Source organism: Lissotriton helveticus, chromosome 2_1 (genome assembly GCF_964261635.1).
Source record: "Lissotriton helveticus chromosome 2_1, aLisHel1.1, whole genome shotgun sequence".
NCBI classification, from domain to species: Eukaryota; Metazoa; Chordata; class Amphibia; order Caudata; family Salamandridae; genus Lissotriton; species Lissotriton helveticus.
The window spans coordinates 1,943,687,151-1,943,713,194 of NC_136059.1; the positions used below are offsets into that span (position 1 = coordinate 1,943,687,151).

Here is a 26,044-nt window from a genome sequence, read left to right on the forward strand (position 1 = left end):
ATACTTGCATACCCTCAAGACCTCACACACAGGTGGGTGTCTTGGGTGAGAGGACTCCTGCCTTGGTCCTACAGACTACACATGGATGGAAATGCAATGGCTCTCATCAGCTTTTCACTGCTCGCTCATTTATTTATTTATTTATTTTATTTTTAAAGTTTTATATAGCGCGAACAAGATCTTTGCAGATATCAGAGCGCTTTACAGAAACAGTAGGTAGGATAGACAAACTGTTGAAAACAGTATAGAATTCGGTAGGGAGTGATTTGCTAATTAGGGTAGCAATCGCACAAGAGTATGCACAATAATAACAATCAATAAGCAATAATATAGAAGCCGTGCAATGTCGACTCGAATAAGATTATAGCACCCCAAAGGGTGAGTAAACACACTGTTGAAAACAGAATAGTAGGCAGTAGTGAGTGGATTGCAAGTTAGTAAAGCACTCAAGTCATAGTGTACAGCCTTAATAAACAATCAGGAAACCAATAATATAGCATCCGTGCAGTGATTTTGGTCCAGTAGCAGCCATAAAAGAATCTAACATAGATAAGCATTCAGGTAGCCGATAATATAGGAGGCATGTACTGTCATTGTTCCAGTAGCAATAGGGTTCAGGTGAACTTAGCCATAAGGATGGCTTTTACCTCTTTCTTGAAGAGTACAGAGGAGGGGATAAGCCTGTAAAGCGCTGCGTCCCAGATCCGAGCGCAGCCTGCAGGGACCAGGCAGCCGCCTCTCCAGCAGTATGCGGCCTCCGGCTCACCAGCAGCCACAGGCTCCGTTTTCGCAGCTCCCCATTGGCTGCGCCACCGGGACCGCACAGCTCTCAAGCGCCCGTGTCTCCACCTGCTTATCACGGCACCAGCGCTCAAGCGGGCTTTCGAATCGTCCTCAGCATGGTCCCCACTTAATCAGCCATGCGTGAAGTGCTACAGGGCAGTACAGCATGGATCAGATTTGCAGGATTTATTCAGGATTTGGTCCCGGCCGGCGGAGCGCACTTAAAAGAGCGACCATTCTGCTGAGCAGCAGGCCACGCCCCCGAGCCTGTTCTTAGTTAATTAACTATATTTGTGATATGCTGTAAGATGCCTTATCTAGAGGACATACTGCCACATGAAATTTAGGTTTATCCCAACCTCTGGTTCATCGAACTAGGGGGGTGCAGTTATGGTAATATTTTAGGGGGCTGGCAAAGGAACAGTTTTAGGCAGTTTAATTATTGGCTTAAAATTTCCTGTGCCCACAAAAGTAACATGGGTTTGTAGTAGAACGCTGGGAAAAGTAGTTTTTATTTTTGTGAATGTAATACGATTGGCCACTCTTAAAATAAAGCAAGAAAGTGACTATAATCCTCTACTTCGGTCCAGCCACAGATTTTTCAAATTTACTGCATAGTATAACTATAAATTGCTACATACTTCTGGTATTTGTGACTGCAGCTTAAACCACAAGTTTAAGGACTGTTCCATTATTTTTAAGCACTGCTCAAAAGACCCTCTCCCAGTGTGAAATTAAAGTGTAGTCAAAGGGTCACAATAAATATGAACAAGAAAGATCTTAAGCATTGATAAATTAATGGAAAGGACAAAGCATTTCTAATTCAACACATCCGCTCACCCATTCGAACAACAGGACAGCTCTTTTTGCATTCTTGACGGCATTTCTTTGGCTTGCACTTGTCATGGCTGACGATAGCAATTCTTGTGAGCTTGTCTGCCATCCTGCTACAGTGGAACTTGCACGCTGCACAGGAAGGTTTCAACAAAGCTGTGGGTGTGAAAGAGAAAAACAGGCATATGTTCAGGGTGTGGAAAAAAGAACAATTCACAAAAGGACCATGCCCAGCAGCATACAAGCAGGTCCCTCTTCTGCCACGTAAGAGCCCACACTTTAGCCCAAGTGGTTACTTCCATGATGGCAGTTGTAGTGAGCTGTCTTTGGAGCAGTATTTTAAGCGCTTTGAGAGGAAATTGGATTTTGTAACAGTTTGCACTTTCATCTAAAAAAATGTATAACCTCACCACAAATAACAGACAAGAGATAATATCACAAAATGCCTACAACAGGAATGTGAGGCACACTGTGCAACATTTCAATGCTGATGTGTATATATAAATGATCAAACATTTTCAAACCCAATAGGCCTGGCTTTAAAGTGTCAACACGTGCATTTACACATACTATCTATCACTTAGAAGTATGCCCTACTGACTTTACCAATACTGGTAAACAAGTAGCAAAAAATACACTATTTTCTGTATAGAATGCATATAGGAAAGCCAAGTGGTAGGGCATATTTTCCAGAAGTAAAACAGTCTCTTGCATACAAATAGAAGCCCTTTGTAGATGGAATGCTACACCAAGTTGCCAAAAGTATGATGCAAGAGTATTACCCCTCTGGGCAAAGCCAACCCCATTTTGTATATTTTAAACAAATGTTAACAATATGCCCTGCAGGGGCGTGGCCAACAGCATGGCTTGCTAGGACGTGCTTCTCCAGAGCTCCCGGCGAGCTGCCTCCAAATCCGTCTTTACACTCAGCCCTACTCCACCAAAAACTACGGGAGGGTCGTTGCAGAGACCCTAGATTCTGTAGGGACCACTTCCTCGAAGTTTGCGCGACTGAAACCAGCCAAACGCCTACTTTATTCCATCGTCTCGGGAGGCCTGGCGGCGACAAGATTGCGGCTGCCGTGACAGAGCATCGGGGACCGCACTGAGGTCTGGCCCCTAGGTCCTGTAGCTGTCTGCCACGGTGAGGGTCCAAGTGAGGAGGTCATTGTGTGGTGCCCCGTTGACTGCGAGAGCCCCCATGCGGCGTCCGGACTCCCCGGCGAAAACCACGGACTACACCAAGATGGCGGCCGGAGCCGCGCTGCGGGGATAGAACGAGCCCGGGGACCGTCCTGCCGCTGGCCTGCTGCCCGGGAGGTGAGAGCGAGAGGGGCACTCTGCGGGTCCTGTGAGTTTGTGTGGATCCGGGGCACTGCCCCTGTTGAGGCGTCGGGGATCCCAGACAGGCGGACACTTTACCAATATGGCGGCCAGAGCCGCAATGCAGAGCTCGAGTGTGCTCCGGACCTGATCCTGGCCCCACAGCTGTCTCCACGCTCTTTGGCCCTACAACTTCCCACAATCACCTGCCTGGTGCTGCTGTCGGGCTTCCCCGGCCCTGCATCGGTCCTGATTGAGCTGGGGTCTCCCTGTGGTGTCCCCGCCACACTGCACCCTGCTGGGAAGGCCCTGCCCCCCTGAGAGAGACACCTGGTAATCTCGGAGGTCGGGCATCCGGCCATGTGAACGAGGGGGGAAGATACAGTCTGCGCTAGCCGGACCCTACGACGGAGCAGCAGTCCCGGACACCAAGTGGGGCATTCGGCGTGGCCTGTGACTCTGGGCTGATGCAGGCATAAGATTACTGGCCGGGACTGGCACTCAGCCGACTACACGAACCAGGGCCCCTGGGGGGCTGACAAAAGACGCACGTGGCCCCCGGCGACTGCAGTGCGGGTAGGCCGGACTGCCCTCCCCTGTAGCGGACTGAGGAGCTCGCTGACCCCCGATTGCGGCCAGAGCGTCAGAGGCAGCGTGAAAAGCGAGAACGACGTCACGGTAACACGAGCCATGGGAAGAAGGATAGACTCCCCAAACCCTCCAAACAGGGGCCAATGGACAATTTCGCTGCGCCTAGACAGTCGGCGGATGCCCTCTCCGCTGCCTCCGGCGTGCGCTCAGATACTGACCTGCTAATGGGAGCCATACAGGCGTCACGGGCCGATATCTAGGAGTCTCAGGCTGCCCTAGAACTCAAAATCGGCGAGGTGGGGTCCGAGGTGACACTGCTGAGGCAAGACTTCCGAAAGTTAACAGAAAGGGTGACTACAGATGAGACACGGATAGGCGAGGCCGAAGATTCGATCTCCACCCTGAGAAAAGACATGGCCGAACTCAAGGCATCCCATCGCCAACTGTTGTGGAAGGTGGACGATGCCGAAAATAGGGCGAGACGCAACAACCTGCGCTTCGTAGGTTTTAGAGAGGGAATTGAAGGGACGAATATGGCAGCCTTCCTCCACTCCTACCTGACTAAAACCTTCCCGACGGTGCAGTTCTCGACTTGCTTTATTATCGAAAGGGCGCACAGGGCCCTCCTGGCAAAGCCGCTGGAGGGTGCGAGACCTAGACCTGATTCTGCTTGAGGCTAGAAAGTTGGGGGAGATCCGACTGGAAAACACGAACATTATGATATTCCCGGATTACAGCCAAGAGGTGCAGAAACAACGCCGCTCCTTTGACGCGGTGAAGGCGAAATTAAGAGACATAAATATCTCCTATATGCTCCTCTTCCCGGCGAAGCTAAAGGTGATTTACAAGGAAAAGACACTTTTCTTTAACCATCCGGAAGATGCCTGGCAATGGCTGGAGGAACGTCCTATATTCCATAGCAGGGAGACAGTTGGACGCGGAATGGTAGACAGGTCACCGCCCCACAGGTCCCAGTGGGAACTACCGAAGGCACAGAGACTGAAGTCCCGAAGAGCAAAGAGACAAACCCCGGCGACACCTTATCAGGGACATGGCTCAGGAAGTACACGGCATGGGCGATCGGCCTCGCCGAGAGGGAGCGCCACGGCGGGATCCAGATTAAACTGTCTACGAAGCCAGGCCCGCTCAGAGGGGGATGATGAAGACGAGGTTGGGAGCCGTACTTCCGGGGGAGAAGAAGAGGTGGGGGGGTCGCGCTCCATTCACCCGTTGGTAGAGGCGTTCTGAGACCTGGAACAAGACATGTCGGGGCGGAACAGTGTCCCCGGAACAGACACTCAAGACTCTCATTCATGAACAATGGTGGGACAGGCTATAGAGAATGCAGCTCGTCGCTGGGGAGCACGCAAGTTGACACGCCCTCTTATATTTACACTTATTGTTTCTCACTCGTTTTTGTTCTCAACCGCACAACTTTCCCAATTTTTGATATAAGTGCCTGTTTGGGGGAAGTAGTGCTGCATGCTCTGGGAGGAGTTGGTTAGAGCAGGCTAAAGGGGGGGATGCACGGGAGGGCGACAGGCCTTTTCCTACTGACAGTTCTATCTTGTGAGGGGATTGGACTGGAAGGGGAGGGAAGTGGGGTGGGGGGAGGGGTAGGGGAGTTCCACGTTAACTCAGGTTAGGGGGGGGATGAGTTGGGGTGAGGGGGCAGCAGTCGAAATAATGCAGTCATGTGCCTCAGTGCTTCACACTATGCATCCACACCAGAGACCGACCACATTAAGGTATCCACATCTTGAATGGCAAGTGATGTAGCCGCGTTGCAGGTGTGTGACAGGGGGGTTAGTGTCCTGACGTGGAATGTGAACGGACTGGGTTCTAAAGTTAAAAGAAGTCTAGTGAACTCCTACCTTAAAAGGCTAGATCCAGATATAACCCTACTGCAGAAAACCCTTCTTAAAGGAACAAACTGTGCCTTCATAGCTAGGAGCCGCCACAAAGTTCTGGCTCATGCGGGCTACACATCTGATTCCAGAGGGGTAGCTGTCATTATTAAACAAACCACCCCATTCTGTACCACATGCACCTGGATAGATCCACTGGGGACCTGTGTTGGGGTCCAGGGGACATGGAATAGGTGTACATACACGATCATCTCAGTCTATGCACCGCCCAAGCTGCAGGCAAATCTGCTTAAGGCTCTCGCTCACATACTCCTAGAAACAGCGGACACTATCCAAATCGTGGGAGGTGATTTTAACGACGTGATGGATATAGGCCAGGATCGGCCAGGATCGGTCAGGGACAGCAGGTAGGGGAGGGAACCGGACTACCCTGTCCCAACAGATTGCTAATATAGGGCTCACAGATGTCTGGAGATGGCTGCATCCTACTCAAATAGCCTACTCATTCTGCTCAGGGGCACATAAGGTGTTCTCGAGGTTAGACTATATATTTATGTCTAGACAGCACTTGAAGGTGGATGACACTACAGACTAGAAGGCTAGGGGCATCTCTGACCATTCCCCATTGTTAGTAAGGGTGGGATATACCCGAGGTACTGTGGGGACCACTTGGCGCCTCGCAGCCTGGGATCTTCAAAATGCATCTATTCTGCGAGGCTTGAGAGCAGACATTAAGGTTTATGTTGCTGAAAACGAGGGAACAGTGGAGTCGGAGATCACCTTCTGGGAAGCCCTGAAACCGGTAATGCGGGATAGAATACAAAGTAGACTGGGAGAGGAAAGAAGAAAACTCCAAGCGGAGGTCACTGCACTGGAACAGACTATCCTGGGTTTAGAGAGGGAATACCAGAGTTTGAAACATGCTGAGACTCTTAGAAGACTGCTAGATGCCCAGAGACAATATAGAGACCTGGTTACTAATGAGGCTAAAACTCAATCCCTAGCCACCCTTCACCGCCTCTATGACGTGGGGGATAAGTCAGGCAAACTACTAGCTTGGCTAAGTAAAAAGGAGCAAGCGACTAGATGGGTGGATCACATTAGGAATGCAGACGGAGTGCTTGTCAGTTCTGATGCACAAATTGCTGAAACATTTGTTACACACTACGAACTCTTCTACGCAGCCAGGGATCTGGGGGACGCGTGAGGAAGCTCTACACTATATGGCGCAGACGACCTGCCCATGCTGTCTCCTGAGGCCCTTCTGGTGTTGGAGGCTGACATCACAGTAGATGACATATCGGAAGCTGTAGCCAGACTGAGACCGGGTAAAACGCCAGGACCGAACGGTTACCCGGCAGAGTTTTTTAAGCGTACGGCAGACCTCTTGGCTCGCCACTTGAAGGGTCTCTTTGCCGGGGCCTACCCGGAGGGGGGCTCCTCCCAGACCTCTCCCTGGCTACGATCGTGCCGATACATAAAGAGGGCAAACCACGAGAGGACTGTGCGTCCTACCGCCCCATCTCCCTCCTGAACACGGAAGTGAAACTTCTAGCGACTATCTTGGCGCTCCGCCTGAGGTCGGTGATCACAGACCTTATACATCTAGACCAAACGGGCTTCCTGCCGGACAGAGCAACCAGACTGAACCTTAGACGTACCCACAATTGGCTGCAGGAAGTGCAGGGAAAAAATGACCCGCACTTGTTTCTCTCCCTCGACGCTGAGAAAGCCTTTGTCGCGGTTCACTGGCCGTTCCTCTATGCTGTGTTGCAAAATTTTGGTTTTGGCCCTAGGTTCCAGAGGTGGGTCCAACTCCTCTACCCTGCACCAAGAGCCAGGGTGAGGGTGAATGGGAGGCTATCGCGTGAATTCCAGATACAGAGTGACCCGTCGGGGCTGCCCCCTGTCTCCCCTCCTCTTTGCACTCACTATTGAGATACTTGCAGCCAGGATCCGACAAAATGCGGGCATCTCCAGGTTTGAGAGAATTGACACAGACTCCACACAAGAAAAGATATCCCTCTATGCGGATGATGTACTTTTGTATATTACGAAACTAGAGACCACTGTCCCGGAGCTATTCAGGGAATTAGAGCAATATGGTGGATGAGCGGGATACACAATAAATTGGCACAAATCGATCTTGTACGACCCAGGGGGACGAGACCGATGGGGGTGGCTGCCGGGGCAACTACTGACGACGGTGGAGGGCTTCCAGTATCTTAGGATATACATCACCCTTGATAAGACTATCATTCCAAAAGAACTTGGGGCGGATCATAATTAACTCCGCGGCGGATATGGACCGCTGGAGACAGCTCCCACTTACACTTCTAGGTCGAGCGGCCATGTATAAGATGATCATCCTACCTAAGTATCTATATGCCCTACAGAACGAATACTATCCGCTTCCGACAAAGTTGATGGCTAAAATCCACTCTGATCTAAGAACTTTTCTCTGGCTAGGTAAGCAACCTAGAGTGACCCTGACTACGCTCCAAAGACACCAATATAGTGGGGGGACCTCACTCCCTAACCTGGAGGCCTACTACTGGGCGGAACACATGGTACTGATTAATGATTGGCTACATGCCCCGGCGGATCACCCCACTTATGCCCTAGAGAGGCTTAAACTGTCGCCACAGAACTTACTACATTATCTCTATGGGGCACTAGACGGGAACCGCTCCTCCCAGCGACGATTCTTACGCTAAACGCGTGGACCAAGGCCACAAAACGAATGGGATGGGAGAAGAAGCCCACCCGGCAAACACCGTTATGGCACTGTCAGTGGTTAACAGAGCTCAATAAACTACGCGGTTTCCAAAGATGGGACAACATAGGTATCTCCACTATAGGGGATGTGGTCGCCAAAGGGGAGCTGAAATCCTTTATGGTCCTAAAGTCAGAATTTAGGCTTCATCACTCACAGCTCTTCAAATATACGCAGCTGCGACATGCACGGAAGGCCCAGAATGTCCAACTAAGCGATATCCCAGAATATGCACCTCTGGAGGGACGGTTCCTCCAAGAACGAATCCAAGGGAAGGCGGTCTCCCTCACATACAAAACCTTAACTAAAAATATGCTAGGTGATCTGGCGAAGCTGAGACACACATGGGAGGCGGAGGTGGGAGGCATGGAAGACCTAGACTGGGACATAGTATTAATGCATCCCCGGGAGGTGGCAATTAAATCAAGACTACGCCTTATTCAATTCAATGTGCTTCACAGAACCTACTACGATAGAATGCGACTCCATAGAATGGGGAAAATAGAAGACACACACTGTCTTAGATGCCGCCAACATGGAGACTTTTATCACACCATTTGGGCATGCGACAGGATACAAAATTACTGGACGCACGTCTTCACAGAACTGGGAGAGGTTTTGGAGGTCCCGCTCCAACAGGAACCCAAGCTGGCACTACTGGGTATGACTAATGAGGTGGACCTACCGCGTCCACTCCTCACCTTCCTAGTTCCCGCACTAGTAGTAGCGAAAAGAGATATAGCGAAGTACTGGGGGTCACCGGAGTCGCCAGGTTTAGAGGAATGGAGAAGAGGGTTGGACCTTTACATGGCAGCCGAGGGAGTGACTTATAAAGCAAGGGGGTGCCCGAAGAAATTTCAAAGGGTCTGGACCAAATGGCGGCACTACCATGGGTTGGATGGGGGGTTATGAGGGGGGGGGGGGGGGGACTTGAAAATCTGGCTATTCGGTCACTAGAGCACCGACAAGAGGGCTCCGGGTGGGACACAATATGATGATTGTACCATGTATCTGTGGACGTTGAACTGGGGTGTTACGCATTGTGACAGAAATTTGTGGCTTTGAGGTGGGTGGGAGTAGAGGTCCATGTACTGCTGATTTCACAACTGTAATGTTGAGTTTTGATAAAATGCAAATAAAAATATTTAAAACAAAAAACAATTTGCCCTGCAGACAGCTGCACATTCTAGTCAGAACTAAATCAAGCAGTAGCAATCTAATGATATGTTTTAAAACCGCTTATACAACTGAAGTGTAATCACTGGTACACAGCTTTACGTCAATGGAACAAATGTTTTAAACTGCAATCACAGAGGGATTTAATGGACCAAATTGCACAGGTTTAAAATGCACTAACCAAAGAATTAATATCAAAACTCCAGTCTTTCTGCATGTCTTTCTCATCCTTCTTGAAACGGAATGATACAAAATAAAGAGAAGTAAAAAAAAAATTTTTAAAAAAAGGATGAACCACCACCTTTCGTTGTCTAATTGAGTCTGTGACCATTTGTAAGAAGTTCACATAATCTCCTCACCATTCAGCAAATGGATTTCTTTCAGGTCAGACCTATAATCTCACTTCCCAACTCCTACCTAGGGTGCTAACAGTAAGACAATGGGCGGTCATCTCAAAAGTTGAACATGATCGAAGAGGAGGGGATATTGAAGAAAAACTCAAGAAGAGAGGCAATGCTCATTGTGAAGTTCAACACTGCAGTTGATGGTCTAAATGAAATTTCAGAAATCTATAGACTACAGTAACTCCAGCATCAACATAAACTATCCTCCAAATACTAGCAGAATTGAACCTCCTTACAGCAATGTCGATAATAGATCCTACTACCACAGATCTCAACTTATATTTGTGACCCCAGAGTCCCTTTAGTCAACGCAATCAAAATCAGCAAGCTTATGACTATTCATTATAACCAGCGGTCGTGCGACTTCCAAGAACATTGTACATTCAGTAATAAAGCATGTAACATCAGACCTATGGAGAGACAGATCGCCAACATTAGTGTACCTCATTTCCAATCATTACGGTAGGTAGCGTGATTTCATATAAGACAACCGATGTGGTGCTATTGAGGCTCAATGGTGGGCTTTCATCGCCGTCAATTCAGCAAAAATACCACGCCAACATTAAGAATTACAATTATAAGGGGTTCCCAATGCTTTGTTCCCTTCTCATGTTTACCCCAAGAAGATGCGATCTGTACTAACATCGGCGATCACATCCAGAGATAACGGGCGGAACTATATGTCCCAGGAAGCCTAGCTCCGGCAATACCGCGAGACGCGGGCAACAAAAGCAAGAGGATGCTAATTCCACACAAACGCGGAAGTGAGAATCATCGCGCACTGAGCGGAATATTAAGGTAACGATCGGACTGACAATCTTCGTTTTATTCAAAATTACAGATCTCTGAAATGCACAGAGTTTGGTCCAATATGGCCAAATTTGATTCTTAGGCACAGCGAGACCGCTCACTCGAAATGGACTAAGCCCCTTACAACTACTGAGAGGCCGAGTCGTCATCGCTTTGAAGTAAGTTTCATACAGCGCGAACCAACAAGAGTGCTTATAATATCTGTGCCGTATTAAGCTTACACATACCCCGTCTCTGTTGTAGGACCAACAGTTACCACTCTTCAAAAAAACATAAAGGCACCTTACCCTATAAGTAATATAAGGCTTGTTGGAATATGTTAAGTGACGGGTGATCAGTGTCTCAAAAATGGATTTAGAAGTAAAGATGGTCTCTGGAGGCTCAAGTTGAGTTTGTATTGTGTTTCTATTATAGTCGTTCAAGTGAAAGCCGTTGAATACAACAGTAATAAGGTAAGAGACTTGCACAGTCTGCCTATAACTATAGAGAAGAGGTCGAGGGCATCCCCCAGTTTACACAATATCATCATAATTTTGTTTTCCAGCTACGTGGTCCTGAAGAGAACTCTCCATAACTTAGGGAGTTCGAAACGCGTAGACCAGTTCTTCATTCAGCCTTAGGAGTTTTTTTCAAGAGACACAAACTTCTAAAAATGTGTTTAAGATATCCCATGGCTGTTTGTAAATAATAGAAGCAAAATGTATATTTTTTGGGATTTTGAAAACGAGAGTGTGTTGATAGGTTGCAAGGTGGATAAATTAATGTATGAAGAGAGTATGAGAAGCTGAAATAGTGAAAGTATAAAATGTGTTTTTAGGATGTTATAAGGTGCAAATGTCAATCAGGTGTTTATAAATGTATAAAAAAAGAAAACTGCCATTTGGAGAGGGTCTGCAATATGGTGAGTCTTAACAGATTCAATACTGTGTTTGAGATATAAGCACATCTGAATTCAAACACCATTCTAGAGTTTCTTTGTGTGCCCGTGTTATTTCCCTGAAATCACGTGATCACCCGCGCTGCTCGAAACCATGATGGCGGCTCGGCCGATTATGATTGTTAACTGGTAGCTCAGGGAAACTCAAGGTCACATCTGCCTTTCTTGTGGGATGCGCACATTCTAGCAGAGCCCGTTCCTGTACTCCCCAGGCTACAGATAGACACGGAGGCACCTCATTGACCTGCCCCCGGAATAGCTTAGGCCTAGGCTAATAGCAATCAATTGTGCCTTATATGGGCATTCCTCTTGGCTTACTGACAAACTGTATCTTTCCTTGTAGGGTGTCATCTTGAATACATGAAACGTATATATGCTTTGTGTTTTGTACATGTAATCAGTCTCCACTGCGCACCTCTGAGGGTCGTGTAGACTGAGGCTCCCCTGCCAGGGCGTGTATTTTCTGAATAAACGATTGAACCTTCTCCATTGCATTGAATTATTAATACTAACATATGTATGCGGGCTATTGGTAAGTATAGTCCATTGGCATTTAGTTTTGGATCCTTCAGTTGGCGACTCCGCCGGGACTCCGCGATAGGGTAGTCCCCTCCTGTAAACAGGGGTGACGGGACAGGGAGGAGTTCTGGCCGAGTGGGTGGACAGAAAACGAATTCTGATTTGAGCCACCCGTTTGCGGTACAAAAACAAGCTTGTTCCACCCTCGAGTCCAGTTTCCCTCCCAGCTGCTGAAGACCCTACGCCGGAGTCCTACGGGCTTAACCCGAGAGAAGAACAGACTGTCGATCTGTCTAGGTGTCGGCAGTGGAGAACTCGCAATCGACCTGAGTGCACCAGGTGAGTGATTTTTGAAATTGAATTGGATAAGACTCATTTCAGGGAAGTGGATCTTTTGGATATACAGTTAACTGTCTTTGTTTGAAGGTGGTCGGGGAAGCCGGACCACGAGGGAATGGAGGGACCTGTCGTTGCGGCGAAGGGGCTGCACGAGCAGAGATCCATTGGACTTGTTTTGTGATTAATTGAGACCGCCTCTGATGCCTTAGCAGAGTACGGTGTTGCTCGCTCGGCCGAATTCTCTCTAGGAAATCTCTGGGAGCACCTGGGTAAGCTAGGGGTCTGGAGACATGTCCAGATACACGGCCCAACCAGAACAGGACCATGGGGTGGCCTATGAGAGAGTTCGTGGTTCGCCGACCTGAGGGTCTCGGAGCATTCTAAATGATGGTCTCTTTTTGTGAATCTGTTGGTCCAGAATTCTTTTGAATCGATTCCCCGAACAGAAGTCGACGGGCTCTGTTCGTATTTGAAGACGTCATTTGCATTTGAATAGGTTACGATAACTAATTGCCTTGCACTGCTTTGCAGCACTTTATTGAGACGATTGCATGAGTGAATGCTATGAAAGGACGCGTCCAACTGTGTGCGTGATTATATGTGAGAGAGTGAATAGAAGAAAGCACAATGTTGTGTTTTAGTAAATTGTGTTTCGGGTGCTGCTGTCGGAAAGGAACACGGCTCGAAGAAAGACAGCCTGCCCCTCCCGAAGGCAGCCCCAGTTTTGACATGTACACCAAGCATGGCTTACAGCCAATTTTGTGTAATACTATGTGGAACAAGTACTCTAAGGACAATTCGGATTTACAATGGCCTCTCACGGGGTCTTTTGATGAGAAAAAGATTAATTATATACAGAATAAATTATTCATGAAGAAGAGTCGTCAGTCTATGTTTGATTCCTTGAATTTATGGTTAAAGGAAGCAAAGAGACGACGAATAAGGGAAGAGAAGCTGGGAAAGATGAAGTCGGGTCAAACGGTCACACAGAAAGCAATAGCGTATGATAAGGAAAAGGTGGAAAAGAATATTGAGCGAATGGATAGGCAGTTCCGGTTGGAAACTGATAAAAGTTATGTGGCTAGACCAGAGACTGGGGATGAATTAGAGGAATTACTGGAAGCTCGACCACCTCCCCCTTATGCTCCGCAAGGCTTGTATCCGGCTGTGCCCGTGGTACGAGTTGATCAAGCGGGTGCCGCCTCGACCGTCCGACCCTTATCGGGACTGCCCGCCACAGCCCCCGTCGGTAGATCAGGACCCGATATTCCGATTTCCCCTCCTTCTCTTCGACCAACTACCTCGCCCTTAATATCCCTTCAGCCGGACGCGGCTGTTCCTTCTCCCCTGCACCCCGTATTTCTTTCTCCTCCAACCCAGACCACTTCAGAGCTCCGGGATCTAGTTGGCCCAGGTGCCACGCCCAAGCGACCGATGTCTGACTTGAGTGATCAGCGAGCTTTCACTCGGTCGTTGTTGGTACAGGAGGAGAGGAGAGCTATAATAATTCAGGCATCCCAGTGGATGCGGAATCCTATTTATACTTTGGAAGATATTTGGAGTACTATGAAGGATTTTGAACCCATTGCGCAACAATTGGCTCTAGAGAGCATGGCCATTCGATTGATCTCCCTATGGGAACAGTGTTTTGAGGAAGGATTACCTCCTCAGATACTGCGTGATATCAGGGATTGGGCTCATAAATTTCATCTCCAAATCGAGGAAGTATATCAGAATGTAAACACCCTCCTGCACTATAGGGAACGGATGCACCGGAAGAGCGCTGAATGGGGGGCACAGCATCCCATGAGAGAGGTGCATCCTCTGTTCTTTCCGGAGTTACCTGAAATAAGGGATAATGGGGGCACTATCACAAGAGCACGAGTGGACGCTAGACTTCAGGAACAATGGGTCTACACCCCTTGGAAACGAAGTGATGTCCTTATGTTAAAAGCCCAGCTCCCTGACCCTCGTAAAAATCCTACAGCCTATTATAAAGAACTGACAGAAGCTGCCAATTCAGCCATTATGACTATAGCTGACATCGAGCTATTTTTCGGTCTCCTAATTCCGGTGGATATTTGGAGACAAATACATGATACAGACCACGTTCCTGAGTTGGGAGGAACTTGGACTCAATTAAAGGATTGGGATAAGGAACGAAAGCCGGGTGAGAAACCCCGGGATGAAATATTAGCAGTCCCAGAAAAAATTGTTACATATATGCAGACTCTCCTCCCTCCAAGGAAGGTAGACTGGAATAAACTGACAGCTTGTAAGCAGAAAAAGGATGAGAGCGTGTCCGATTTTTTCACCAGGTTTGAGAAAGTGTTCATAGATTTTAGTGGCCAGGACCTCTCTACGGAGGGTGGGATTCGATTATTTGTAAACAGATTGGTCACTAATTTGCTTCCCGAGGTTATGACTCGTCTCCAATCGGCAGAAAGCACATGGACTACGGCTGCACCCTCTGTTATTCTTAGCATGGCCCAGTATTATGAATATCGGGAAAATGAAAGTAAGCAGAAATCAGAGAAAAAGGCTAAGGATCTAAAAACTCGGGTGCTACTGCAGCAAGTTAGTAGAGGGAATGGTTCTGGAAGGGGAGTAAGAGGTTCCTTTCAGAGAGGTCTGGCAACAGGAAGAGGAAGGGGAGGCCCGCCGAATATTGGAATAAATCAGTGTTCTTATTGTAAGGAGGAAGGCCATTGGAGAGTAGACTGTCCTCTGTTATTGACAAGGAATGGACCTGGTAGAGGACGAGGAAGAGGCCGAGGGAATACAGATCGGAATAGCATAAGAAGAGAAGAGTCACAACGTGAGGGTTCTGGGAAAAATTATTTTGATGACCCACAGAATAGACAATATTACAATGAGATTTACCAGGATGACAGATATGATGAACGGGATTATGCATGAGACAGCCATGGACAGAGCGGGGGCCATATTACTGTACCAGTTGACCAAGAGGGACCTTACGTACAAGGAAAACTGTTGGATACATCGGGAACGTTTTTAGTGGATACTGGGGCGATGAGTAGTTCAGTCGCTCGTACACTGGTCCCAGGGGCAGCTCTGTCTGGCCAAAACAATGTAGCAGTGGGATTCTCGGGAATACCGGTAGTGAGCCCCGTTTCAAAACCTCTGCCTTTTACGATAGGTCCCTTTTCCATGCACACCCCCTTCCTTCTGACTTCTAATTGTGGCGAAAACCTTTTAGGGTTAGACATTCTAAAGAAACTGCATGCTCGTATTTATTGCTCCCCTGATGGTGTTTATTTAACGATGCAGAAACCATCTGTAAAAGAGGCCCAGTACTTTGCTAAAAATGAGACGTTGCCTCCTGAATTCTCCACCAATCCTCGGACATTGTGGGCAGCTGGGGATGCCGATGTTGGTTTGTTGAAAATAGCTCCTGTGTCAATAACCCTGAAACCAAATGCGCAGCTGCCTCGCATTCCCCAGTATAAGATTTCACCAGAAGGTGAACAGGCCTTGTTACAAATCATTCGTGATCTAGTTGACAGAGGGGTGGTGGAAAAGACGGCTGCTAATGTTTGTAATAGTCCTATTTTACCGATTTTGAAAAGGACCCCGATTGATGGTGCTCCTGATTATAAAACTGCCTATCATTTTGTGATTGACCTACGGGCGGTCAATAAAGTAGTCATTCCCCAGTACCCAGTGGTTCCAGACAGAACGACCATTTTGACAATGATTCCTCCGACGGCTCAATATTTTTTTGTGATAGATTTAAAGAACGCGTTCTTTAGTATTCCAATCCATCCAGATAGCAGACATATCTTCGGATTCTCATTAGGAGGCCGAAGCTTTAGATTTACACGCGCACCCCAAGGCTATGTAGAAAGTCCTAGCATTTATAGCCAGGCTCTAAAAGCAGTCCTGGATGAATTAATTTTGCCCGCAGGCAACTGAATCATCCAATATGTGGATGATATTTTGGTGGCCTCTGACATGGAGGACGGTTGCAAGGAAGCAACGGTAAAATTGGTACATCATCTGGCTGTCAATGGAAATAAGGTCTCCCTCTCTAAATTTCAATATTGTCGACAGGAAGTGACCTACCTCGGCCACTTGCTGTCGAAAGCGGGGAGGCGTCTTACACCGGAACGAATATCTGTTATTACTAACATGTCTGTACCTACTACTCAACGTGATGTTCGTGCTTTTCTTGGCATAACCTCTTACTGTCGTCAATGGATTCCTAACTATTCACTTCTCTCTAAACCCTTGTTGTATTTGACCACCAAAGATGTGCATGAACCCCTACCCTGGACGGATGAATGTCAAGAAGCCTTTGACTCTTTGAAATCTGCTTTGTGTTCTGCACCTGTCTTAGGTACACCAGATTACAGAAAACCTTTTTCACTCTACGTGCACGAGGTAGACGGTTGCTCCCTTTCAGTGTTAACACAGGACTTCGGTGGGAACCAGAGACCCTGTGCTTTCTTTTCATCAGTATTAGACATGGTCGCTCAAGCTCTTCCCAGTTGTCTGAGGGCCACTGCGGCAGTAGCGATGGCCATTCGACAATCGGAGGGTATTGTTTTAAATACGGAACTTACAGTCCTGGTACCACATGCAGTGGACATTCTGTTAAATAGAACTAAGACCCAGCACCTTACGAGTGCTCGCTTGACGAGATATGAATTGACATTGTTTGCACCACACATTACAATCAAAAGATGTTCTACAATGAATCCAGCCACATTATTGCCTCTCCCTTCTGATGCTGAAACAAATGATTTTCACGACTGTATATTTAGAACTGAGGAAGAAACTAAAGGTCGTGTAGACCTTACTGATACCCCCTTACCAGAACCCCAGGGAGATCGTATGTAGACGGTTCTTGCTTTAAATTACCGGATGGTACGGCCACAGATGCATATGCCATTACAACCCTAAAAACGGTGGTGGAAACCGCTAGGATTTCACATCACTCAGCCCAGGCAGCTGAACTAATAGCACTATTACGAGCTTGTGAGATTAGTAAAGGCCTAAGGGTAAATATTTACACAGACAGCCAGTATGCTTTCGGTGTCGCCCATAGCTTTGGGAGGCTGTGGAGGGAGAGGGGTTTCTTTACTACACATGGCCAGAAAATTCATCATGGTCCTTTAATTGATCGTTTACTGCATGCCCTGACTTTACCAGATAAAGTTGCCATTATTAAATGTAGTGCCCATAAATAAATTCATTGATTTTACAGGAAAGGGAAATGCATATGCTGATTCGGTAGCAAAAGAAACCGCACAAACTAAGATGACCCCCATGTTCCCTAGTGCCTCAGCCCGGTGGGTGGCAGAAACATCTGTGTTTGATAATACCATTGAAAGTGTGAAAGAATTGCAGAAGGAAGCCACGGTAGATGAGATACAGAAGTGGGACAATTGGATAAAAATGAATGTTGGGTAGATCGAACAGAGAAACATTGGTTACTCCCCAATACATTGGTATATGCTGTAGTGACCATGGCCCATGGTCCAGCACACATAGGAGCAAAAGGTATTTGTGCAGTGTTGGATCCCGTTTGGAATAATCCCAACATTTCTAAAACCGCAGCACATGTGGTCAAGTATTGCACAGTGTGCTTACGTTATAATTCAGGGGGTAGAGAGACTGTTCTGAGTGGAAACTTTGCTCCCCCATCTTTACCCTTTGAAGTGCTTCAGTTTGACTATATAGAGATGGAGCGAGTTAATGGTTTAAAATATGTACTGGTGGTGGTTTGTGCGTTCAGTAAATGGGTCGAAGCCTACCCCACTAAGGAAGCTACCGCAGTGGCTACTGCTAAGGCTCTGATTAAGGAGTATTTTCCCCGCTTTTGTTTGCCCCTAATTATCTGGTCTGGCAATGGCACACACTTCAATGCTACCCTGGTCCGGAGTGTTTGTGATGGATTACAAATAAGGCAGAAGTTTCATGCAGCCAGACATCCACAATCGGCAGGCCTTGTTGAAAAGTATAATGGCATACTGAAGTTAAAAATGGCCAAGATTTGTGCTAGTACAGTATTGAAGTGGCCCGATGCACTACCCTTGGCTCTGTTATCTTTAAGAACCACCCTACACACACGAACCGGTTTATCCCCTTACGAGGTGGTTTTCCGTAGACCCGCCAATGTGTGGGGAGTCCCAAGGCCCAGATCCTTTAGAGATATTGATTACCCTTTGATGACAGACTATCTATATGCATTGACTAAAGATTTACGTTCTATTAATCAACAGGTATCCGAAACATTGCAGCCGCTACCAGAGGGTCCAGGTCATCGGTTGGAACCCGGCCAGTGGGTCCTGGTGAGGAACTATCAACGGAAATCAAGTTTGGAACCAAAATGGTCTGACCCCTACCAGATCATACTGGCTACGAGGTCGGCGGTGAAGGTGCATGGGCGCAAACACTGGATTCATGCGTCCCATCTGAAGCGCCTTCCGCTTCCTTTACCTTTTGATTTGCAAAACCGTGAAGGAATTCCTAGCCAAGAAGGAGAGTCGCAATAGAGCTTTGTGCCCTTTTCTGAAGCTCGAGAGAAGGGGCAGGCAAGCAAAGCATTGCCCCCAGGTGACGAGGTGGCGGCTCGAACGGCGGAGGCTGTTTCTGATAGATCATTGGGATCAAACACATCTGATGTTCCCACAGCCGAGTTGTTTTTTGACCAGGAGCAACCTGGCCGTTGTAAGTACGACCTGCGACCCCGAAAACAGCGCGGTACCCCAGTTCTCCGTGGGAAAAGATAGGGAAAGACTTTGTTTGGAAAACATTAGATAGTTTTACTGGGGTACTGAGCAAGACACTGGACTGAACTCGTTGAGAGCTTGAACATTGTGCTAAGAAGCTCTGTTCAGAAAGAAAGACTGCATTGGGGGTTGCGGTTGTTCTCTCAGACAAAGGAAATACTTTACTTTTCCCATTTGACGGATGAAGAGAGTCTGCCTGTGAGGCTCTGAACGGACACGGGAAGAAGATCCCCTCTGGTGGTGTGCGTGCTTTGTGGATACACGGTAGTTGTTGGACTTGTAGAAAGGGACCGAGTTACATCTGGACTTAGAGAAAATGTTTTGCTTTGCTCGATTTGCAATGGAGGATGAAAGGCCTTTGGCGCCTCGTCGATATGTGGATAATATGCATTTATTTACTGGATGGTCCACCAGAGTGAAGGTGGCATTCATTGTTTTTATCATTATTATTACCATTATTATGATGTCTATATTCGTATATTTGGAATTTCAGCACCCAGCACAGAAATTGTTAGGAACTACTGTGGCCCCGGAAGAGCATCTTTTCTATTCTTTGCCCCCTCACAAGGCCCGACACAGAGAAACCTATATGAAAAATGCCTTCATTGAAATGTTGCACCAGACACATAGTACTACGAACAAAACGAATTGTTGGGTGTGTGGGTTACTCCCTTCTGTTATGCATCAGCATGAATTGTTTATTTCTCTACCGATGTCTTATTTAGCTAGTTGTGAAGCCTGGTTCCAGTTGTTATCCTTAATGTATTCACATTATGTAGCTGAACCAAAAATGTATACTGAAAAAGATTATGAAGCCATTTTAAGATACATAGAAAAACCATCAAGGATTTGATGCAACAGGAAATGGAGGGGAGGGTTCTTTGGACCCAAATACTTGCATGAACGTATATACAGATTACAAGAATGTCACATGGTTGATGGAAGAAATGCAAGATTTTGAACTTTTTAATGACACCATGTATTTCCAATATTTTAAGGAAAGAAACGTTACCAATGATAAGGCCTTACCGATTCCCATTATTAATACTACTTCACCTTTTTGTATACAGGGGAGGGGACATGTTAAGGTAGGGAAGAGCATATGTAATCACACCTACACTTTACAGATATATAGTACCCCACCTATGATTACTCCACCCGATGTATATTTCGTTTGTGGGGAGAATGCATATACATGGCTTCCCCGGGGATGGGCCGGAAGTTGCTATCTTTCATTCCTCTACCCCCCTGTGTACATTGCTGCGCCCGATTATCATCGAACTCAGTAGTTAGCCGAAATGTTAGAAGCTACGACACTGATAGTACTGACCAAACGGACACTTCCCTCCAACAATTCGAAGATTTTAGTAAGGGCCTGGTCCCTTTCTGGGGACCTATATTTACTAGCCGCAGCATCCGACGCTTGTCTAGAATAGTTGAGAACGTGGTTCAGACCACTACTGGGATTCTGACTAATATCACTGTAGAGCTTGCTGCGACGAGGCTTGTTTCGCTCCAGAACCGGATGGTTCTTGACGTCATCCTCGCAGATAGGGGAGGAGCCTGTTGTGTGATCGGCAGCTCTTGCTGTGTGTTTATTCCAGATTCGGCCCCTACCATTCATCTAGCTATACAGAAACTACATCGTTTAGCAAGTGAAGCCCATGTGGATAACGGCACCTGGTCCCTTAGTAGCTGGTTCTGGTGTCTGTTGGTCACGTGGGGTTGGAAAATATTCATAGTTCTAGCCGGAGCTTTTGGAGTGATTTTCACGTGCTGCCTATGTCTTCAGTGTGGCCCGGCTTGCTGCTCGTTTTGCGCAGATAGAATGACATCTGCTTTGAATTTTTCTCGACAAGTAAAAGTCGAGAAGCAGATGATCCGAAAGGAAGTATCAGATCTCATGCAGATCGATGAGGGAATTTTCGTAGAATAGTATTGGCTATAGTAGGCCAAAAGGGCCGTCTGTTGGGATTGAATTTTCGATACCATGCATTATTGGCCTAATATATCCAATGTAACCTGGTAAATATGTAACCACGCAATAAGATACAGTATAAACCCAGGGGTGTGGAATTTTCAAAATAATCTACTTGTCCAAGGGACAAAATGCCACTGTGATCTACATGTCCTGTAAAATCAACTTGTCCCACCCACTCCCGTCCGTCCATACATCAAACATAAGGGCTGACAGAGAAACGTAATATTTTGTTTTATTAAAATTAGTAAACCACTAAATTCTTTGCAATAATAATGCTAAGAAAAACTTGACAAGCAATATTATCCCATTTATCCAAACATATAGAAATTGTATAGAAATACAAGTTACAACATAAAATGAACACCCTTTGGCTTGCCTACAGACAGACAGAAGCATCATGCCCTGCCAAGGATCTAGAATCTCACTAAAGTATGTATCTCTGTAGAAGGAGAAAACGGAACCCTCATGATCGATTTGCCCGCGCCATCAGTCTTGACATTCTTGAAGAATGGACGATGTACCGCACCAATGACAGTGCCATTAGTGAACCAAGAGGCACGGCAGATGTGAACACTGTATGTGACAAGAATATAGAGCAACATTGTGGTCTATATTAATTCAAAAACGGGTTTTTGTACAGCTTGTATTCTGAATGCATGCATTTGAAAGTGCTTCTCTTGATTATGAAGAAAAATTTAGTTTTGGTGAAATAAAATATTTGCCTAAGATCACACAATTTAAGCATGGAAGCACATTTTTAACTAGCCAGGTTCTCTTTCACAAACTATGAGTATTTAAATGGAGGCCCCCCCGGTTTCACAAGCACAGTCAGAGTGATCTAGTTGTGTTCATTGGCAGAGCTCTGCACATTTGTATAAACTAGCACATACCAACTGAACAAACCACCAGATTGTTGCACTGCTGCCAAGTGAATCAGCATTTTCTCTTCTTCTTTAATGGCACCCTTCATATCTTCCTCACCACCATTTCACTAATCAAGTCATTTTAAGACTTGACTAGTTTACTGGACGGGGATACGTTATTCTGTTTAATAAAGCAGTTTTAATGATTATTTTTAATCAGACACAGGTCAAAGATGTCTGAACAATGAGAATGCCTGAAGGCAGCAAGTCAGGTCTTGGCTAGAGTGAGAAGTTGCAAACAGGTAACAGTGAGTTCCTGCTCCACTATGTAGTTCTGCTCTACCCTTAGAAGCTAACTTGGGCCTGCTAACATTTCAGTTATTTGGAGCACACAAACACTTCAAAAACTGTAGAATTCATTGCTCTTTATTTTGAGGCTGGCATGCTGAGTGGGGCGCAGTAGCAGCCCTCGCTCCCTCTTCCAGCTGACAGAGCGGGGGAGGGTGGGGTTTCACCACACCACTGAGTTACAGATAAGAAGGTGAGGACAAAACTGCTTCAACCTTTTGAAATGCAAAGAGTCATTGCGCTGCCTGTTCTCGCCCGGGAAAAGTTTCCCCTTTTCTGCTGCTGTGTGCAGATATTGTGGAAATACCCGTGGGCGGTGAGGCTTTCAGAAATGTCCCTCATGCGAACCCTGTGTGGTTGTCTCACATTGGGGCACAATAAAGGAGGGAAAGAATGTCTTGCTTCTCAAGGGGTATCCATGCTCCGAGCAGATGGACTGTGCCCACAGCCACTTCCACTGTAGGTAGTGCGCACGCATTTTAAAGTGGCGTTTGGTGCTTAAATACAAAATGCAGGACAATCTTTTTCTTCACCCTATGGAACAATGTGAATTTTTATATGGCCTGAATAAGACCTTGAGTGCTAATAAAAGAATGGCATTGCGGTTTTATATAGCGCTAACTCGACCTGAAGGTATTGGAGCGCTTTACATGAGCGCCAGTTACATTTACACATGGACTGTCACATTCATTTATTTCTAAAGTAGCACTATTAAATTGGCGCAGCTGCACAGGGATTGAAATGTGTTATGCAAAGGGAACATTTAGGTTGTCGATTCCCAAAATGCGCCTTCTAATCCAAGCTCACGTCCCCACTTTACCAACCTGGTGTAATCTGGACAACCGCTTTACCTAATAATTATCCAGTGAGTGTGTCCTTTTACTCTTAGCAATTAAGCAAGCCTGGCAGCTCAAGAAGGAAACTGCAGCGCCGCGGCAGCTTAAAAGAAATGCGTACAACAGGCTTAATTATACCCACTAAAATACTCGGCACTGGCCAATTGAGCAGTTTCTCACACAAATGGGAAATATATCGCCCATTTGTGAGGGGAATTGCCCAATATGGCAATTCTGTGTCACACATCTGGTGTGAAAGGGAGTTCTAATCAGGCTCCATCAGCAGCGGTTGGTGGCATGTGTTGGTATTTCGGGTATGGAATTAACTGAATTCTGGGGCTCCCGGAGCTAGGGCACTTACTTCGAACACCATGGGCAACAGAGACAATCGTTGTCAACAGCACGAATTGGGGGAGGGGCAGGGGCACAGTGAAGTTGAAATGCAAGGCCGAAAGTGCTATACATTAATATTCAAAACCCTACAAACAAAGGCAGAGCAGTACTGGGAGGATTTGGTAAAAGGTCACAAGCCATAGTAAACTGGGCCCCAATAATAGGGACTCAGTGGGTTCTTGGTCAGGCTAGGCTTGTCTTTGAAGTGCAATATCCACCCTACTACCTCGCCCCCCTCCCTTCCCTTACATTAACCAAACGCATCAGGTTCATTTAGCTCCAGGCTAGACACACTCCTCCCCGCCCCTGCTTGCTTTTGGGTGTTGCTTTATTCCAGTGACTTGCTCTTTAGAATATAGGTGACGGCCCCACCTCACCCCCTGGCGTGCACACAACCATGGAGGTGTTAGCTGGCTGCAGTCACCATGTAGTTTTTGGACAGGCTCGTGCGCCCCATCATCATTTTCTTACAAGTCGGTAACAGGAAGGTAGGTGGAAGAGGGGGCTGGGGAAACCGGGAGGTAGGGCTGCCACCTCAAAGCACACAGATGGAACCGTCCTACCCAGACGAAGACAGGGGCAGCAGCGTGAACAGCTGATAAGGCCGATCAGACTCCCCACCTTACCGTGTTTGATGCAAATGCAGCGGTATCTGGATCCTTTGGCGGGCTCTCTGGAAGTGGAAAACAGTTATGTTTATAGTGGTCTGCTAGCGCCTCGGCCACAGCCCCTCCAAAACCCTGCAGTCGGCTCTCGCTCACTCAACCCCGAAGCAACGAGGATAGGAAGCCGGCGCCAGCAGTGATCTCCGGGGGCCCATGGGGCAGGGTCCTGCGGCATAACGATGCCTCCTGTAAACAAGTGGGGGCAGAATGTTATCTGATTTGCGGATCCCTTGGATTGTTAGGGCGCTTGATAGTTTCACAGTGTGTGGAGTAAGTTGAAGTTAGCGTGGCTGTGGTAAAGGGACAGTGACTTCTCTTGGACAGTGGGATACGGCCTCCCAGCTAATTAGTCCTGCAGTTTGTTTCCAATACTCCGTTGTCTCCTGCCCGATCGATCAGCAGTCTCTCCCAGGCCCACAGGTCCGTGGTCAGGCCGAGTTACCTCTTTTTTCGGATCCCCCGGTACTGCGGCGCCGCTTTACTGGGCCCTCTACTTCAGCGCCCCCACGTTTTATATTGTCCAACACTCCAATAGCAGAGCTGAGAGCCCGCGCTTTCTAGAATCACAAGGTTACACATGGTTTCTCACAGCAGGCGCACCAGTTTATTCAAAAGGGTTATATTTTGCTCAGATCGCTCTGTAATTAGAACACACTACAAGTGCTATGGCTGGCATTAGGTCCGTGCTTATTTTACCTTAATATATTGCCTCGCGGCCGCCGCGAGCTCCTGCTTGCTGAGACTGAGTGACGTGTTTACTCCCTCAGCCAATCCCTGTCTAGAGCCCAGTTATGGGCTGCTAGCCAATCAGAAGCCTCCAAAGGCTCCCGGCACGATTCTCTGATTGGCTGTGAGCCCCAGAGTACCCACAGCCTGTTTTATTGACGTGATTTGATGTCCACTTGTCCGTAGGACAAAATAGACATTAAATCTTCTTGCCCACTGATAAAAACAACTTGGTTCGGGCGTCGGGGGATATGATTCCCCCACCCCTGATAAACCGTAATTGCAATTTTTATTCGCCTGTTCCTATTGATATAACTAGAGCCAGATTTGTTTCGTTTCTTTGTGTGCCCGTGTTATTTCCCTGAAATCACGAGATCACCCGCGCTGCTCGAAACCATGATGGCGGCTAGGCCGATTATGATTGTGAACTGGTAGCTCAGTGAAACTCAAGGTCACATCTGCCTTTCTTGTGGGATGCGCACATTCTAGCAGAGCCCGTTCCTGTACTCCCCAGGCTACAGATAGACACGGAGGCACCTCATTGACCTGCCCCCAGAATAATAGCAATCAATTGTGCCTTATATGGGCATTCCTCTTGGCTTACTGACAAACTGTATCTTTCCTTGTAGGGTGTCATCTTGAATACATGAAACGTATATTTGCTTTGTGTTTTGTACATGTAGTCAGCGCACCTCTGAGGGTCGTGTAGAGTGAGGCTCCCCTGCCAGGGCGTGTATTTTCTGAATAAACGATTGAACCTTCTCCATTGCCGACTGATTAATACTAACATATGTATGCGGGCTATTGGTAAGTATAGTCCATTGGCATTTAGTTTTGGATTCTTCAATGGATTTGAATGAGATGATGCTCGTTTTGCAATGATGAGGTCCAGTGCCTCTCCCTCTTTGAGAGTTGGACTGTCTCAGAATAGGGATAAGGCCTTGTCTGCCAGAAACTCTTTAAGACATCCTACACCATGATCGTTTGCATTGTTCCAGTGGAGATTAAAATCACCCAGGAAAATTTGGTACTTGTGAGTTGACGTTGGATGAAATTACTTCCCATTAACTCTCGATGAAAGTCAGATTATCCCTCGGGGGTGGTAGAATAAGTG

At 47.1% G+C, this 26,044-nt stretch overlaps 1 protein-coding gene across 1 annotated transcript in view; it reads right to left on the bottom strand.

The window, feature by feature from the left end:
- ABCE1 (ATP binding cassette subfamily E member 1) overlaps window positions 1-26,044 on the bottom strand; it is a 147,261-nt gene that overhangs the window by 109,396 nt on the left and 11,821 nt on the right. The window contains exon 2 of the mRNA XM_078676877.1: window positions 1,624-1,773. Coding sequence (XP_078533003.1) covers window positions 1,624-1,726 — 103 coding nt within the window. The 5' untranslated portion in view covers window positions 1,727-1,773. The remainder of the gene's footprint in view (window positions 1-1,623; window positions 1,774-26,044) is intronic.